Raw genomic sequence first — 18,174 nt, forward strand, 5'->3', positions numbered from 1 at the left:
AAGCCAAGGTGGACCCTGCCCTGAGACCTGCGCCTCCCGGCCAGGGCAGTGGAGAAGTCCAACTTTCCAGGGATTCCACTGCCACCCACACAAAACCCTCTGAAATCGCTGTTCAGAGGCAGCCTCCAGCCATGCGGCCCTGCAGCAGGGGGCAGCTGTGATCCACGTGTCTGGGGGAAAGTGCAGACTAGGGGCTCAGCCTCCACCGGGCTCTCCTGGCCGTGGGCGCACCCACCCAGGATAGTGGCCGTCTTCACTCAATGACCGTCCCTGCTGCAGTGCTGGGCAGTGTCGCTTGGAGACATTTGTGGTCCCCAGCTGCTTCCCCCAGCCCAGCCCTGTCCCCTCTGCTGACGGAGCCTGGTTTGGATAGAGCTTGGCAGGCTCGGGAGTGGGCACCTGGTGGGGGGATCTGTGCCCTAAAACCCAGAAGCAGCTTGGAGGTGAGTGGGGTTGTGGGTGCTGTCCACAGCCAGCTGGCGTTTTCTAAGGAAACTGGGCCCACCACGGCCGGGAGCCCCACAGTGAGGGGGACTGTCCCAGGCCACTCTGCCTGCCCACCCTGCAGTTCCCACAGGGCCCCTCACAGAGAAGCCCACCCGCAGGGCCCCTGGGCCAGGCCAGGCTTGGTTCTGGATGCAGGAGGGGTTGAGGTAGGGCTAGGGGAGGAATGTGGAGTGTGCGGTCGGCTGTTCTTCCCACATGGCCCTGCCCCAGGAAGGGGGAGGCGGGGAGATGAGGGTCCTTGTGTGCAGTGGCTGTGCTGAGCCTTCCAGGACATGCAGGTGCCATCCTGGTCCCGGGGCTGCAGTGGGCACACGTGGCCTCTCCACTCCTGGCACCCCGGACAAGGACTACTGGGAGCACACAGCCTCTGGGAAGTCACCCTGCTCCGTGCTTGCCTGGCCCGAGAGCCTGAGCTGCAGAGGAGCTGGATTTTGTCTCTCCAGGGCCCCTCCCTGCCACGTGTCCTGCCTTGCCTGTCTGGGGACAGCCGCCGTGCCGCGCCAGGCCCTAGCCCCTGCCTGGGAGCTCCTGAGTGAGTGGAGCCTGGCTCTGGTGCTGTTATTGCCAACAGAGGTAAGTCTGGGGTTTCCTGCCACTCCCACCCCCAGGAAGATGACGAGACCACACTGTCATCACCAGTGAGATACCCCAGCCCGGGTTGGCTAACCCCAAGCTCAGCCCTGTTTGTGGTTAGGGGAGTTCTAGAGAGAACATAATTGGACCCCTGCTACTTCCTGAAACCTCAGCTAGGACTGCAGGGAGGGGTGTGAGGCCAGCCGCACAGGCGGGGCCCTGGGTAAGTAGCTGGGCTCTGCGCACTGGGGAGTGGGCCTGGGGGCTCAGGCCCTGGGATGGGGCTGGGGGCTGGGAGCTGGAGGGGGGCAGAGGGGGATCTGAAGGCAAAGGTGATTTGTTGGTAAAAATGGAGGCTTTGTTGAGGGTTCTTAATCTGGGGTCCCACCCAAGAGATAACCCAGGACCCCCAGTGACCACAGATGTGATGGGGGTAGAGGATTTGGGGGAGAGGGACAATCGCTTCCATTGTACCTTTGTCACCGCCACCTTCCTGGAGACTTTCTTCTGGAAAAGGCTTCCCTGGCTACTGGGCCAGATGGTGGTGAGTCAGGGGGCTGGACTTGTCCCTGGAATCTCTCCTTGGCCACTTGCTTCCATGATTGGTGGGGGGCACTGAAGGGCCAGGCTTCTCTCTGTGGGGCCTGTGCTGCTTGTGGGGTTACACAGAGGGAGAAGCAGGGCAGTGGGGGCTGTGCTGGGGTGAGTGGCAGTTGGCCCAGTCACGTGACAAGATCCTGGGTCTGGGCAGGTTACCGGCCTCTGGGTTGGCATCCGGCACACAGGGTACAGCAGGGGGCCATACATTCTGTCAAGTGCATGACATGGGTCTGCACCACTGCAAGGGGCTGGGACTGACTGCTGAAGACCGGCCAGTTGGGCTGAGCACAAAATGATGTTTCAGAAGATTGGCCAGGCCTAGGTGGGAGGGCAGAGGCTCCTGGAAGGAGTTGAGGATAAGGGCTGGGCACAGGGGCTCACACCTGTAATCCCAGCACTTTGGGAGGCCGAGGCAGGAGGATTACCTGAGGTCAGGGGTTCGAGACCAGCCCGGCCAACATGGTGAAACCCTGTCTCTACTAAAAATACAAAAATTAGCCAGGTGTGGTCGCACACGCCTGGAATCCCAGCTACTCAGGAGGCTGGGGCAGGAGAATTGCTTGAGCCCTGGAGACGGAGGTTGCAGTGAGCCGAGATCGTGCCATTGCATTCCTACCTGGGTGACAGAGCGAGACTCGTCTCAAACAAAAAAAAAAAAAGGAAGAAAAAAAAGATAAGAATAGGGATAGGATAAGATGAGATGGAATAAGATAAGAACTCAGAGTGCCTGAAAGACTCACCTCACCAGCAAATAAACGCAAATGTGTCTCTGAAAGATACATTTTAAAAATCTATCAAACTGGGGCCAGGCGCAGTGGCTCACGCTTGTAATCCCAGCACTTTGGGAGGCCAAGGTGGGCGGATCACTTGAGGTCAGGAGTTCGAGACCAGCCTGACCAACATGGTGAAATCCCGTCTCTACTAAAAATACAAAAATTAGCTGGGTGTGGTGACACACGTCCGTAATCCCAGCTACTTGGGAGGCTGAAGCGGGAGAATTTGAACCCGGGAGGCGGAGCTTGCAGTGAGCCAAGATTGGGCCATTGCACTCCAGCCTGGGCAACAAGAGCAAACCTCCGTCTCAAAAAAAGAGAATCTATCAAATTGGGAAAAATAAGAAAGTTGACTCTGGGATTTGGACCGGCGTGGTGGAGCAGGGAGGTTGGAGCCGGTGACTCAACATTTCCCTCCCTAGGGTTTGTCTCAAACGTGACGGCAGAAACGAGGTCACAGTGAAAGACGGAAATGGCTAGAAATGGCCAGCAACCGTGAAACAGCTTAGAAATTACAGGCAATCCAGCCGGGTGCAGTGGCTCATGCCTGTAATCCCAGCACTTTGGTAGGCTGAGGCGGGTGGATCACCTGAGGTCAGGAGTTCAAGACCAGCCTAACCAATATGGTGAAACCCCGTCTCTACTAAAAATATAAAATTAGCCTGGCATGGTGGCACATTCCTGTAATCCCAGCTACTCGGGAGGCTGAGGCATGAGAATCACTTGAACCTAGGAGGCGGAGGTTGCAGTGAGCCGAGATCGTGCCATTGCACTCCAGCCTGGGAAACGAGAGGGAAACTCCATCTCAAAAAATAAAGAAAGAAAGAAATTACAGACAATCCACAAGACAGACCTCAGCAGCCTGAGGAGCTGTTTTTGGCACACAGGATGGAATGAGGAACTGCTCCCCGCACATGGCAGGGGTCAGGGCTCCTTCTCCGTCCTTTTGTGTCTGTCTGAAAAGTTTCATAATAAAAAGCTACAAAATAGGCCGGGCGTGTGGTGGTTCACGCCTGTAATCCCAGCACTTTGGGAGCCCGAGGGGGACGGATCAGCTGAGGTCAGGAGTTCAAGACCATCCTGACCAATATGTGAAACCCCCTCTCTATTAAAAATACAAAAAATTAGCCAGGCATGGTGGCGGGCACCTGTAATCCCAGCTACTCGGGAGGCTGAGGCAGGAGAATCACTTGAGCTCCGGAGGCGGAGGTTGCAGTGAGCCGAGATTGTGCCATTGCACTCCAGCCTGGGCAATAAGAGTGAAACTCCACCTCAAAAAAAAAAAAAGTTACAAAATAGATTTTAAAAGACTGCAGGAGCACAGCAACTGCAGGCCAGAGAGCTCCAGGGACAGTGGCTGGGTGAGGTCACGCTAGATCCTATTATTGGAATGTCCATCCCAGCAGCATGTGGCGCTTCTCTAATCTGGAAAATGGATTCATTGGCCGGGTGTGGTGGCTCACGCCTGTAATCCCAGCACTCTGGGAGGCTGAGGCAGGAGGATAATTTGAGCCCAAGCGTTCGAGACCTGCCTAGGCAACATGGCGAAACCCTATTTCTATTAAAAATACAAAAAATTAGCTGGACATGGTGGTGTGCCTGTAGTCCCAGCCACTCGGGAGGCTGAGGCGGGAGAATCGCTTGAACCTGGGAGGTAGAGGCTTCAGTGAGCCAAGATCGTGCCACTTTACTCCAGCCTGGGTGGCAGAGCAAGACTCCATCTTAAAAAAAAAAGAAAAGAAAAGGCAAAAGAAAAAGAGAAAGAATGAACATGGGTTCATGGAAGAAGCACGGAAAGTGCGAGGCAGAGCAGCCTTGGAGCCCGCACACTAAGAGCAGGAGAGAGGCGGGTTGGACACCGGAGAGAGAAGTCCAGAGAGCAGTGGAGGGCTGGCCTCAGTGGGCTGCCAAGGTGTGGCTTAAAGATGGAGCTGAACAGGGACGCATTTGCCCAGCATGGAGGCTGGGAGATGAGGGGCTTGGTCATTTACTGAGGGGAGGTGGAGGCAGGGGCCCAGGGCCAGCAGGGGTGGGAGATGCAGCTGGAGCTCAGGGGTGGGTGGACGGGGGTGTCAGGCTGACCTGGGCCCACCCACACTGTGGCCTTGTGGCTGGAGTCATCCGAGGGACCTCACCATGGCCATCATGTCTGGCCACGCTGCTCTGAATCCAGGTAGAGTTGGACGGTGATAAGGGGGCTTCAGCCTGTCACAGTCCCTCAGAGCAGACCAAAAACAGAGTTTCCCAGACTCCACCAGGCCAGGCTGGCATTGCTGGTGCTGTGAGCATGGTGGGCTGTCCCCTACCCGAGCCTCCGGCGGGCTGGGGGCACCTTGCTGCCATTTCAGGAGTGAAAGTCTGCACTGGGCGCCTTTCCCACAGGGCTTGGTCGCTCCCACCCATCCCACAGCTGAGAGGAGCCCCACCGGTGGGCCAGACAGCTGGGGCGATAAGAGGAAGGGGCGGTCTCCATGCACAGCCCAGGCAGGGCTTCCCCCACCCCAGGAGGGCGGTGCCTGCTTCCTGAGTGGAACAACACAGGAAACCTCTGCCTGGCCTTGTCGTTCCACTTGAAGACCCAGCCCCAGGGGAAGCTGAGAGAGGACCTGGGCCCCACGGCACCCTCCCCAGGAAGAGTAGTGCCTGAAATGTGGGCAGCCTGCTCTAACCCATGCCCCTTTCTGTGGAGGAAACAGCCCTGGCCCCGGGCCGGGACAGACCACTGCACTGCAGCTGGTGGGTGGGGCCACTGGGCTGGCCGGAGAGAGGGCCCTGAGCCCCTATCCTGAGCTCACGCACCTCGAGGGGAGGCAGAGGCTCCCCGAGGCAGTAGGAGTAGCAGGTGCAGCAAACTGATGGTGAGCAGGTGCTGGCGGGACCCCGGACTCTGGTCCAGGAAGGCCCTCAGAAGAGGCCGGTGGGCTGCCTGAGGCTGTGGACCTGTCCGGCAGGGAATGCCAGACAAAGCTTGAATGTGTTCTGAGAAGTGAAGAGCTGGTGTAGGGCTCCCCTGACGCCCAAGCCTGGTTGGCCATGCGTGGTGAGGAGCTGGACCTCAGTGCGAGCGAGTTGGGACGTCCCAGTAGGCCCAGTTCTCTGGCTGCCCTGCCCTGGGTTGGTCCCACCAGGCCTCCTGCTGGGCCCACTGACTCTTTCCAGGCATCCTCGCAAGGCTGTCGGTGCCCAAAGGTCAGGCACGTGGCGGGATCTGGACATCAGCAGCTCGAGCCACATGGGCCACACGGGACCAGTTGGATGGGAAGGTGGCTCTGGCTCCTGCCCCTGGCTAGTCTCTGCTCTCAACATACAGGCCTGGAGCCCAGAGGGGCCTCTTTGTGACAGCCTCTGCCTGGAGCTGGGCCAGGAGGGGAATGTGCATTTTCACTTCAGCCACCACTTCCTTCGGTTTTGCAGAAGTGCTTGTAGCCCTCTGCCCCAGGGTTGCTGGCTGGCATCGGGGTGACCGGGTGGCACAGCCCTGGACCAGCAAGAGCTCATCCTCCTAGGTTTGGGAGGGTTTCCAGAACCCTTGGTCCAGTTAAAGGCAGACTCCCTGGGAGCCCCTTCCTGGGCGGCTTAGTCATTCTGATGGGGTCCAGGGGCCTCAGGCAGCAGCTCCATGTGCTCACTCCAGCTCATTTGACAGGAGAGGTCCCTGTCTGGTGTTATTCAGAATTTGAAAGGTGGGGAGGGGGTGGCTGCAGAATCAGAGTAGACAACAGCGAGCAAAAGTATGCGGGCTTCTAGGGCCCTGAAGCGGGGCTTGGCAGCTGAGGAGGGAAGCCAGGCCCGGTGTGAGGCTGGTGGGGCCCCCCACACCCCTGGGGCTCAGCAGGAACTGGACTGGTCGCAGGTGGCTCTGGCGTGTCCCCAGCCTACTCGGCCCCCCTGCCTGGCTGGGGGTCTGCCTTCCTTGGCCCTTCTGGTTCCACTCACTGCCTCCTCACCTACTGACCCCCTCTGTTTTGGGCATGGCCAGAGAGCCCTGCATCTCTTGCTGGACCTTGGAGCTGGGCGCAGCAGCCAGACGACAGGGCCACACAGATCTTAGCAGAGCAGCAGCCGGGAGGGCAGCGTCCAGCACACAGGCACCCGAGGGAGGGTCTGAAGACCCTCAGCGCTGCCCCACCATTTCCACTCAGGGGGCTGGCCCGAGATGCAGGGAGCAGTGCATACTTATTCCAGCCACTGGGAGGGTGGGGACAGAATGGGGAGCCCAGGAACCCCTCCAGCCCACACCACCCACCGCCAAAGGGGCATCACTTTGGAGATGGCTTTTCTGGATTCTTTCTTGACTCAGTGTCTCATTTTTTAATGTGTTTTCAAGGTATTGCTTTAAATTCTCCATGAGTTAACGAGCTTCCTGTAGTCGTGGCTTCCTGTTTTCCAGTTGTTAAAAAATGACGAGACAAGTCTCAATCATTTTAGGAGTTTTATTTGCTGAAGTTGAGGCCACGCATCCGTGACACAGCCTCAGGAAGTCCTGATGACATGCCCAGGGTGGTCGGGCACAGCCTGGTTTCATGCATTTTAGGGAGACAAGAGACATCAGTCAATATATGTGAGACGTACATTGGTTCCATCCGGAAAGGTGGGGACAACTCGAAGCAGGGAGGGGGCTTCCCAACTATCTGTCTCTCACCTACCTGTGGGCAGGTCACAGGTAGGTGGGAGACAAATGGTTGATTATTTTCAGTTTCTGGTAAGTCTTTCCAAAGGAGGCCATCAGAATATGCATCTGTCTCAGTGAGCAGAGGGAGGACTTTGAATAGAACGGAAGGCAGATCGACCCTGAGCAGTTCCCAGCTTGAAGGGGCCCGAGATACTTTTCTTTAACAGAAATATACTTGAAAGGGCAGCTGGGAATGTCAACACACAGGCAGCCCTACCTGCTGGCCCAGAGCCCTTGGTGTGGGTGTGCCTGGTTTCTGCCTCACTTTCGAGCAGCTTCCAGAGAATTCTTGCAAGAGCCATGTGGGACGGGTGGGAAGAGCAAATGGCTCCAGGGAGCGCCTCTGGCCAGCCTTTCAACATACAAGCCTCAGGCCCAAAGGGGCCTTGCTGTGTAGGGGCTCTGCCTGTAGCTGGGGCCCGGCCCTGCACTTTGAGGCGAGTGTGTCCCAGGGGACTGACTGCACCTGCTGGCTTCCCATGAGGGTCTCGGCTGACAGAGGGCAGTACCAGGCAGCATGGGGTGGGGGTCGGGCCTGGCACTAGGCAGGCAGGATTCGAGTTAGTGAGGCAGCTGCCAGGCTCAGCCTCCATCCCTGCACTGCAGGGCCCGGAAACAGCAGAGTGAGACCCTCAGGCTTTGCAGGGCTTTGGGAGAGGCACAAACACCATCTGAGAATGGGTTCAGGGCACTCTCCTCCCTGCAAGCCCTCTTTGGCTGGTCGGGGTGGTGCCTGTTTTAGAGGCACCTCAGGTTAGGGAAGGAAGCAGAGGGACAGGCCCCTGGATGCCCTGCACCATCCCCCTGTGTGCCCTGAGCCATCTGCTGCCCACCCGCCATGCCTCCCTCCTCCGGGCCCCTCATGCCGTGGGTGACACAGCTTCCAGGCCATGTGCACGTCACACCTCGGGTAGCCAGGAAAAATTCCTAGAAGCGGTTTATCCAGGTCAAAAGTTAAGCACATTTAAGATTTTTGGAAACATGTTGCAAAATTTTGCTGCAAGTCAATTCATACTTCCATCAGTCCCGTGTAAGGATACCCACTGCCTACTCTCAAACACTATGAGTTTAAAAGTTCTTTATTTTTGCCAACATGATAAGCCAAAAAGATTTTAAAAGGCTGTCTTTCAGATATTCATGTTTGCATTTCTTTGATTAGAAGTGGAGTTGAGCATTTTTCAGATTTTAGGAGCTTCTTCTTTTTGGGACGGGGTGTCTCTCTGTAGCCCAGGCTGGAGTGCAGCAACGCAATCACAGCTCACGGCACCCCTCCCTCCTGGGCTCAAGCAATCCTCCCAACTCAGCCTCCTGAGTAGCTGGGACTACACGTGTGCACCATCATACCTGTTGATATTTTTGTAGGTATGGGATGTTACTATATTGCCCAGGCTGGTCTTGAACTCCTGGACTCTAGCAATCCTCCCACCTCAGCCTCTCAAAGTGCTGGGATTTACAGGCACGAGTTACCACACTGGGCCTTTAGGGGCTATTTTTATGTCTTCTGTGAAAGCTCATCAACTTTCTTTTCTCTCCCAGCTTTATAAAGGTATAATTGACAAGCAACAACAGTACATAGGCCAGGTGCGGTGGCTCACGCCTGTAATCCCAGCACTTTGGGAGGCCGAGGTGGGTAGATCATTTGAGGTCAGGAGTTTGAGACCAGCCTGCCCAACATGGTGAGACCCTCGTCTCTACTAAAACTACAAAAATTAGCTGGGTATGGTGGCAGGCGACTGTAGTTCCAGCTACTCAGGAGGCTGCGCAGGAGAATAGTTTGAACCCGGGAGGCAGAGGTTGCAGTGAGCCGAGATTGCGCCACTGCACTCCAGCCTGGATGACAGAGCAAGACTCCATCTCAAAAAAAAAAAAAAAAAAAAAAAAATCGTACATAGTCGCAGTGCCTGATGTGATGTTTGGATGCCTGTTGGCTTGGAACCTTGCTTGTATTTATCCCGTGGGATGCAACGGCAGATCCTTAACACTTAAAAAACACCTGCACGTTGTGCACATGTACCCTAGAACTTAAAGTATAATGAATAAATAAATAGTAAAAAAAAAAAAACACATACAAATCAACGGGGCACTTAGTAAATTAGTAAATACTCACTAGCCATTTTGTCAATGGGTTATCTTGTCATTTAATCTGATTTCCCTAAAGCAATTTCAACCTACTCTTTCTCCAGGTCATTTTAAACTCTCAGAGTGAACGTCTTGATAGGACCGACAAGACGCATGACATGTACTTAGAAAGCTTATCTTAGAGCCACACTGAGATTGGAGCCTGCAAAATATGCCAGGTGAGAGAGCCTTCTCCAACTCTGAACATGTAAGAGGAAGCCCATGAGAATTTTTCTATGAAGCATGATGTCTCATAATTCAAAAATTAACACATAAAAATAGATTATCGAGATAAAAATTAGCTCAACAATAATAAATCTAGAGGTGCTACGTGGAGAAATGAAGGGCTGATTTCATAATTCTTTTGTGAAGTTCTGGAAAGCCAGGAATGGGAATGAGAGCATAGTTGGTGGCTCCAGGGAGGGCGACGCAGTACTGAGTCAGGGGGCTGTCCCACAGGTCCCAGGGGAGCCCTGCATGGTCCAGGCCATGAGGAGCTGACCAGCAGCTCCCCCTGATTCATGCGTCTCCTGGTGCCGTTGCTCCTACTTCTGACCTGCCAGGAAGACTGTCTTCCCAGGAGGTCACTTGTGGCAGGAGGCAGGGGAGTGGGGGACATCCTCCTCACCAGATGGGCACAGAGCCACAGACACCACGGACCTGGTGTCCAGAGGTGAAGGTCCCAAGGCTGCGTGAGGCCTGGAGCAGGGGGTGTGGGACTGAGGGACACTGAGGCCCTGACTGAGACTACACGGGCAGGCGAGACAGTCTGTGGGGCGGGGGAGCCGTAGGAAGTCGGGGAGGGGCCGGACCAGAGCGGCTCTTGCAGGCTGAAGCTGGAGCGGCCCCTCTGGCCACCCACCGGGGTCTTGCCTGCGTCTCCCCTTGTGTTTTGGATTCTGGCTCTGCCTCCCAGGCGTGTGATTGTCATGAAAGAGACCGGCCTGTGTCGGGGCCAGAAACTGCCTCTGAGCTCAGGACTCGCACAGCGAGGCTGGGGCGCTCGTTTGATGGGAAAAGAGCCGTCTGGGTGAAGAACAGTGAGTGCAGACACAGGCGTGGGGCCTCGCACCTGAAAACTGTCTTCACTGCCCCCCGCCGCCCGCCACAGCCCTGTGTCTTGGGCAAAGTGGTGACAACTGGGTGTGAGACAGCCCAGTCATACCCACTCTCTCCCTCTGCCCAGGGAGGAAGGTGAGCAAGGGGCACGACACTCACACCCGGAGAAACCCAACAAGCACAGCAAGGCTGTGGGGAGACCGGAGCCCTGCACACCACCAGCGAAGGTGGGCCGGCGCGGCCACTGTGGAGAACAGCACGGACAGACGCCCCAGAAGATGAGATGAAACTGCCATGAGATCCAGCAATGCCAACTGTGGGTCTGACGCAGGAGAACGGAAAGCAGGGATGTGAACAGACCTCCTTGTGTTCTTAACACCGTTATTCTCAGCAGCTCAGCTAAGGCTCAGAGGCAGCCGAGCGTCTGTCAGCAGAGTCATGGATAAGCAGAACACGGCACAAGCCACATTTGGAGGATTGTTCACAATGGAAGGGCACAATGGAATATATATATATAAATTTTTTTTTTTTGGTGAGACCCTGGAGGACACACTGAATACAATGGAATACCGTCCTGCCTTTGAAAGGAAGGGAAATCCTGGCACACGCTGCAACGGGAGGGAGCTTGAGGACGTCGTGGTGAGTGGAGCAAGTGAGACACAGAATGACACACGCTGAGGACACGCACAGATACCCACCCAGGTGGGGAGGTGACAGGGGAGCCCAGCACACAGAGACAAAGTGGAATGGAGGCCTGGGGGCTGGGAGCAAATGCGGAGTGAGTGCTTCCTGGGGCAGAGTCTCTGTTTGGGAAGATGAGAAGGTTCTGCCGACGATGTTGGCGACGGTGGCAGAAGAATGTGAACGTGCCCAGTGCTGCTGAAAAGCGGTTACAATGGCCAATTCCTTGTTATGTGTATTTTGCCACAATTTTGCACTTTTTCAATTTTTTTTCCTTGAGATTGAGTCTCACTCTATCACCCAGGCTGGAGTGCAGTGGCACAATCTCGGCTCACTGCAGCTTCTGCCTCCCAGGTTCAAGGGATTCTCCTGCATCAGCCTCCCAAGTAGCTGGGATTACAGGTGTCCGCCACCATGCCTGGCTAATTTTTGTATTTTTAGTACAGGTGGGATTTCACCATGTTGGTCAGGCTGGTCTGGAACTCCAGACCGCAGGTGATCCACCTGCCTTGTCCTTCCAAAGAGTTGGCATTAAAGGCATGAACGGCCCATGGGGCCAATTTTTTTTTTTTTTTTTTTTTTGAGATGGAGTCTCGCTCTGTCGCCGAAGCTGGAGTGCAGTGGCACAATCTCTACCTCCCAGGTTCATGCCATTCTCCTGCCTCAGCCTCCCGAGTAACTGGGACTACAGACAACTGCCACCATGCCTGGCTAACTTTTGTATTTTTAGTAGAGACAAGGTTTCACCAGGTTGGCCAGGCTGGTCTCGAACTCCTGACCTCGGGTGATCTGCCCGCCTTGGCGTCCCAAAGTGCTGGGATTACAGGCGTGAGCCACCACGCCCAGCTGAATTTTTTAAATGCACAAAAACAAGTGGCCTGGTGCAGTGGCGTGACTTCCCAGAGCTCTGCCAGCACCGTCGGCTCCAGTGTCCTGGCTGCCCACTCCGGCTGAGTTCATGCTTCTGGGCCTTCTGTGGCTACAGATCATGGAACCTCCAGATCAGCAGGAAGCCGCGGACAGACCTGGCCTCAGCACCCGAAGGATGGACAGAGCGTTGCCACGCTTCTCAGGTTGCAGCAGCCCCAGGCGGGGCAAACCTCAGCTGTGCCCTGGCGCGAGGTCAGGGGTCCCTGGGCACCATGCAGCTCCCTCAAGGTCAGGGGTCCCTGGGTACCGTCCAGCCCCTTGGCCTCAGGAACCTTCCACACGCGGATGCGTGACCTCTAGCAACCCTCTGGCTGGAGAGGAAGAGTTTCTGACCTCGGAGAGCTGTGTTTGAGGCAGGTTGCTGAGATAACTTTGATCTCCTTTTCTTTTGCCCTCTCCCACATTTAAGGACTTTTTTGACTCCATTGGGCCCACCAGATAGTCCAGAATAATCTCTTTATTTTACTGTCAGCTAGTTAGCAATCTTCATTCAACTTGCAACCTTAGTTCCCCTTTGCCATGTAACCTACCATATCTACGTGTCCCAAGGATGAGGATTCAGACTTCTTTTGGGTGGGGTCTTTATTCTGCCTGCCACCAAGATGAGGAGTATCACATGACATAGTAATAAGAAGATCAATTCACCAAGAAGACAGAACCATTTGTGACTCCTATGCCCCAATTAACAATAGCTTCAAATACATAAAGCAAGCATTGAGAGAATACAAGGAGAAGTGGACAAATCCACCACCCCTGCAGGAGCTTTTAATTGTCTTTTTTAGTAATTGATAGTTCACACAGCCAGAGATGTGGTAAGACTACAGATTAGCCGGGCGCAGTGGCTCACGCCTATAATCCCAGCACTTTGGGAGGCCAAGGAGGGCAGATAACCTGAGGTCGGGAGTTCAAGACCAGCCTGACCAACATGGAGAAACCTCATCTCTAGTAAAAATACAAAATTAGCCGGCCTTGGTGGTGCATGCCTGCAATCCCAGCTACGCAGGAGGCTGAGGCAGGAGAATCCCTTGAACCCGGGAGGTGGAGGTTGCAGTGAGCTGAGATCGCACCATTGCACTCCAGCCTGGGCAACAGAACGAGAGACTCCATCTCAAAAAAGACAAAAAAAAAAAAACAAAAAAACAACTACAGATTAGGAATTAGGATGAGGCAGTGCCCAGCTATGGGGCGAGGCGGGGAGTGGAGGTAAAGTGGGAACAGCTCTGGAAGGGTGTATGTGGTAGCAGCGCCTAACAGACTGCTTAGAAGAGCACTCACACAGCAATTACAGGATCAACATTATTTTCACACAAGCAACTTTTTTTTTTTTTTTTGAGACAGAGTCTCACTCTTGTTACCCAGGCTGGAGTACAGCAGCATGATCTCAGCTCACTGCAACCTCCGCCTCCCGGGTTCAAGTGATTCTCCTGCCTCAGCCTCCCGAGTAGCTGGGATTACAGGTTGAGCCAGCACGCCCAACTAATTTTTTAAAATTTTTAGTAGAGACAGGGTTTCTCCATGTTGGCCAGGTTGGTCTCAAACTCCTGACCTCAAGTGATCCGCCTGCCTCAGCCTCCCAAAGTGCTGGGATTATAGGTGTGAGCCACTATGCTGGGCCTCAAGCAACACTTTTGAAAACTGACCTCAGTGAGTTACAAAGATTCAGTATTACCCCAGATGCAATGGCTCACACCTGCAATCCCAGCACTTTGGGAGGCTGACACAGGCAGATCACCTGAGGTCAGGAATTCAAGACCAGCTTGGCGAACATGGTGAAACCCCATCTCTATTAAAAGTACAAAAATTAGCCAGGCATGGTGGCACGTGCCTGTTATCCTGGCTACTTGGGAGGCTGAGGCAGGATAATTGCTTGAACCCAGGAGGCAGATGCTGTGGTGAGCCGAGGTTGCGCCATTGCACTCCGACCTGGCCACAAGAGCGAAACTCCATTTCAAAAAAAAAAAAAAAAAAGATTCAGTATTGCCCAGCCTGCATTCTTCGCCCATGAGGCTGCTGGGTTGGAGATCCGCTATCTAATAATTGCTCTAAAAAATCCATTTGGAAATGTTTTAAACACCTGCGTGTGTCTAGTCTGAGCTACCATGAAGCTTCTATCCTTCCTTTCCACAGTAGAGTCTCTCTCAGGTGGTTTCCAGAGACTCCCGTTCTCACTCTTGTCTCTGTCCTACAGGAAACACCACCCTCGTGACCAGCACTACCCCGTGGGCCTCCCTGGGTCTCCCCGCCAAGACCTGTAACAACGTGTCCTTCGAGGAGAGCAGGATAGTCCTGGTCGTGGTATACAGCGCAGTGTGCACGCTGGGAATGCCAGCAAACTGCCTGACTGCGTGGCTGGCGCTGCTGCAGGTGCTGCAGGGCAACGTGCTGGCCGTCTACCTGCTCTGCCTGGCGCTCTGCGAGCTGCTCTACACCGGCACGCTGCCGCTCTGGGTCATCTATATCCGCAACCAGCACCGCTGGACCCTGGGCGTGCTGGCCTGCAAGGTGACCGCCTACATCTTCTTCTGCAACATCTACGTCAGCATCCTCTTCCTGTGCTGCATCTCCTGCGACCGCTTCGTGGCCGTGGTGTATGCGCTGGAGAGTCGGGGCCACCGCCGCCAGAGGACCGCCATCCTCATCTCCGCCTGCATCTTTATCCTCGTCGGTATCGTTCACTACCCGGTGTTCGAGATGGAAGACAAGGAAACCTGCTTCGACATGCTGCAGATGGACAGCACGATTGCCGGGTACTACTACGCCAGGTTCACCGTTGGCTTTGCCATCCCTCTTTCCATCATCGCCTTCACCAACCACCGGATTTTCAGGAGCATCAAGCAGAGCACGGGCTTAAGCGCTGCCCAGAAGGCCAAAGTGAAGCACTCGGCCATCGCGGTGGTTGTCATCTTCCTGGTCTGCTTCGCCCCGTACCACCTGGTTCTCCTCGTCAAAGCCGCTGCCTTTTCCTACTACAGAGGAGACAGGAACGCTGTGTGCGGCTTGGAGGAAAGGCTGTACACAGCCTCTGTGGTGTTTCTGTGCCTGTCCACGGTGAACAGCGTGGCTGACCCCATTATCTACGTGCTGGCCACGGACCATTCCCGCCAAGAAGTGTCCAGAATCCATAAGGGGTGGAAACACTGGTCCGTGAGGACAGACATCACCAGGCTCACCCACACCAGGGACATCGAGGAGCTGCAGTCGCCCATGGCCCTTGCAGACAACTATACCTTCTCCAGGCCTGTGCACCCACCAGGGTCACCAAGCCCCACAAAGAAGCTGATTGAGGAGTCCTGCTGAGCCCACTGTGTGGCAGTGGGGGATGGCAGGTTGGGGGTCCTGGGCCAGCAGTGTGGCTCCTGTCCACTAAGCCCACCAGCCACAGTGCCCATGTCCCCTCTGGAAGACAAACTACCAATTTCTTGTTCCTGAAGCCACTCCCTCCACGACCTCTGGCCCCAGGCTTTCCCACATGGAGGTGGCTGCATGCCAAGGGGAGGAGCGATACCTCCAGGCTGCCGGGAACCCAGATCGCGTGTGGCAGGCAGTGGGGCCTCTTCATCAGCAGCCCTCCTGGCTGGCTCCCTTGGCTGTGGGCAGGGAACAGGGCTGCGGGCAGAGGTACCTGGTGGCTGCCATGTTCGCATCAGTGGTGATGACTTTATTTGCAGGGCATTTCTGCAAGCGTTGCTCGGATGCAGTGGCACATTGTGGGCCCTCTGGGCTCCTGCCTCAGAACATCAGTGGGCGCCATGCCGGGGGTCACCCAGCACCGTGGCAGCGCCCAGCAGGGCATAGGGCAGCCTACCACCTCCAAGGGGGCAGGAGTCCTCATCTGGGGTTGGGTCTGTGCTGAGCTGAAGGGCCTCTAGGCAGATGTGGGGCAGGGTGGCCAGCTGCTCCAGCTCCCAGAGGGCAGCCCAGACATCCTCAAGCGGGAGCCCCAAATGTCCACGCCCAGAATGACAGTTGGCAGGACAGGCATGACACAGCCATGTCAGAGGCAAGGGGTGCCAGGAGTCCCCAGCCGCATCCTTGGGGAGAAGTTGGTGAGGGGTCCGCACAAGATGGGGCCCCCACCCCCAGCACGTTACTGAGGCGAGAGTGCAGCAGCTGGCCTGCTTGTCTGGTGGAGAAAGCCAGCTCCCTGCACCCTCGGGCCGAGTCAGATCTGGGTCTGCCCCGAAGGCCTTGCCTAGGCCAAGTCACACTCATGACCTGGTTTCCCCACCTGTAAAATGGGGCCAATGACACCTACCTCACTGGGTCACCATCGAGATCAATCCTCCTCCCTGCCCTGACGCCTCGGGCACATCGCGTGCACTCCGAGCACAGAGCCAGGCAAATGCAGCACCTGGACGGGGAGCCCAGCGCCCAGCACAGCGTGGGGCTTCCAGGGAGGTGGTGCGGGGCGGTGGGGCTGAGCCACGCTCTAGTTTTGTCAGGCAGCTATGCAGTTGCTCTTCCTTGTTTTGTTTTTCTTGTTTTTTTAATATTTATTTTTTTAGAGACAGGACTCTGCTCTGTTGCCTGGGCTGGAGAACAGTGGCGCTATCATAGCTCACTGCAGCCTCAAACTCCCGGGCTCCAGCGATCCTCCCCCCTCAGCCTCCTGAGTAACTGGGACTTTGACAGGCATGCACCACCACACCCAGTCAAAACAGCCGTCTTCCCCTTGAGAGTCATCAGAAAAATACATTAGGAAAATGTGTTTAGAAATAAAAGCACAAGGCAGGGCGCAGTGTTCACGCCTGTCATCCCAGCACTTTGGGAGGCCGAGATGGGAGAAGCACTTGACGCCAGGAGTTTGAGACCAGCCTGGGCAACATGGCAAAACCTTGTCTCTTTTTTTGGTATATAAAAAAAATAAATAAATAAAAGAAATAATGCATTTTAACCTTTACAATTAACATTTCTCCTGCTGTGAGAGGAGTGTGCCCCTAGGCTCCCACGACAGCCGTGACCAGGGACTTGAAAAGTTGGGGCTGAGGTTCCAGACCAGTCTGTAATATTCAGGGCTGGGGCGAGAGGGACCATAACGATGTCCAGCCGGGGCTTTCCTGTGGCTGCTATAACCAGTTCCCACAAGTTGGTGGCTTAAAACAACAAACCGGGCTGGGCACCGTGGCTCACACCTATAATCCCAGCACTTTGGGAGGCCAAGGTGGGCAGACCACCTGAGGTCAGGAGTTTGAGACTAGCCTGGCCAACATGATGAAACCCCATCTCTACCAAAAATACAAAGAAAAAAATTATGTGGGTGTGGTGGCACACACCTGTAATCCCAGCTATTCCGGAGGCTGAGACAGGAGAATCGCTTGAACCCAGGAGGCAGAGGTTGCAGTGAGCTGCGATCACGCCACTGCACTCCAGCCTGGGTAGCAAGAGCAAAATTGCTTCTCAAAAAACAAAACAAAACAAAAATGGTTCTCTCACAGCTCTGAAGGCCAGAGTCCACTTTTTCATCTTTTGCTGCCACTGAGCAACAAATAAGAGCCTCACTCCCATGCCAGATCCCAGTCTTGGGGACCGGGCACCGTCTCACCCACTGGTAGGGATAGCAGGGCTGGGCTGAGATACCCAGAGTACCTGGCTCAGGTGAGGGACTGCCTAAACTGGCTGCTGTCACAGTGGCAGGACAGTCACCAGGCATAGCCAGGTGAGGTGGTACCTGCAGCCCCAGCTGTTCAGGAGGCTGAGGTGGGAGGATCATTTGAGCCTGGGAGGTGGAGGCTGCGGTGAGCTAGGACTGCGCCACTGCCACACGGGGAGGCCAGGAGACAAAGGCCCGATGGGACCTGGGGGTGACACCCCCGTGGGGGTTTCAGAGGGCTCCTGGGAGCAATGTCTGCGGCGAAATTTCAAAATGGACCCCGGGCCTGCGGGACCCACGACAGTCACGGTCAGGTGGAGAAACTCTGTACAAAGACAAACCACTCAGGGTGAAACCCGGGGGGCGGGGCTTACCTGACGGGAGGGGCAGCTACGGCGACCTTGCCCAGGGTGAGGCCCAGATGGGACCAGGCACCCAGGAAGGGGGGCCCAGCCCAGCCCTTAATGCTGAGACCCTCGAGGGCTGTGGGCAGAGGGCAGCAGGCTGAGTCCCTGCAGGACAGGTGCAGCTGGGGAGGTGGAGGTTACGGGCCTGCCTCGCTGCTCACCACCCAGTGTCTGCTCACCGCCCCGTGTCTGCTCTCTGCCCCTCATCTGCTCTGGCAGTGAGAGAGGGTCACGGCATGGCTTTGTCATCAGTCACTGACCACT

The 18,174-nt window shown here is 55.6% G+C and overlaps 2 protein-coding genes across 2 annotated transcripts in view; one reads left to right on the forward strand and one right to left on the reverse strand.

Moving 5' to 3' along the window:
* Nucleotides 1-18,174, reverse strand: part of PACS2 (phosphofurin acidic cluster sorting protein 2) — a 421,633-nt gene that overhangs the window by 331,700 nt on the left and 71,759 nt on the right. The window lies entirely within an intron of this gene.
* On the forward strand, nt 1,241-16,811 carry GPR132 (G protein-coupled receptor 132). Its single transcript, XM_050796995.1, has 3 exons — nt 1,241-1,303; nt 9,309-9,422; nt 14,102-16,811. Exons 2-3 carry the CDS (start codon nt 9,416-9,418, stop codon nt 15,208-15,210), a joined length of 1,116 nt encoding a protein of 371 aa, XP_050652952.1. The 5' UTR covers nt 1,241-1,303; nt 9,309-9,415; the 3' UTR covers nt 15,211-16,811.

The sequence above is a fragment of the Macaca thibetana genome, chromosome 7 (assembly GCF_024542745.1).
Source record: "Macaca thibetana thibetana isolate TM-01 chromosome 7, ASM2454274v1, whole genome shotgun sequence".
NCBI lineage: Eukaryota > Metazoa > Chordata > Mammalia > Primates > Cercopithecidae > Macaca > Macaca thibetana.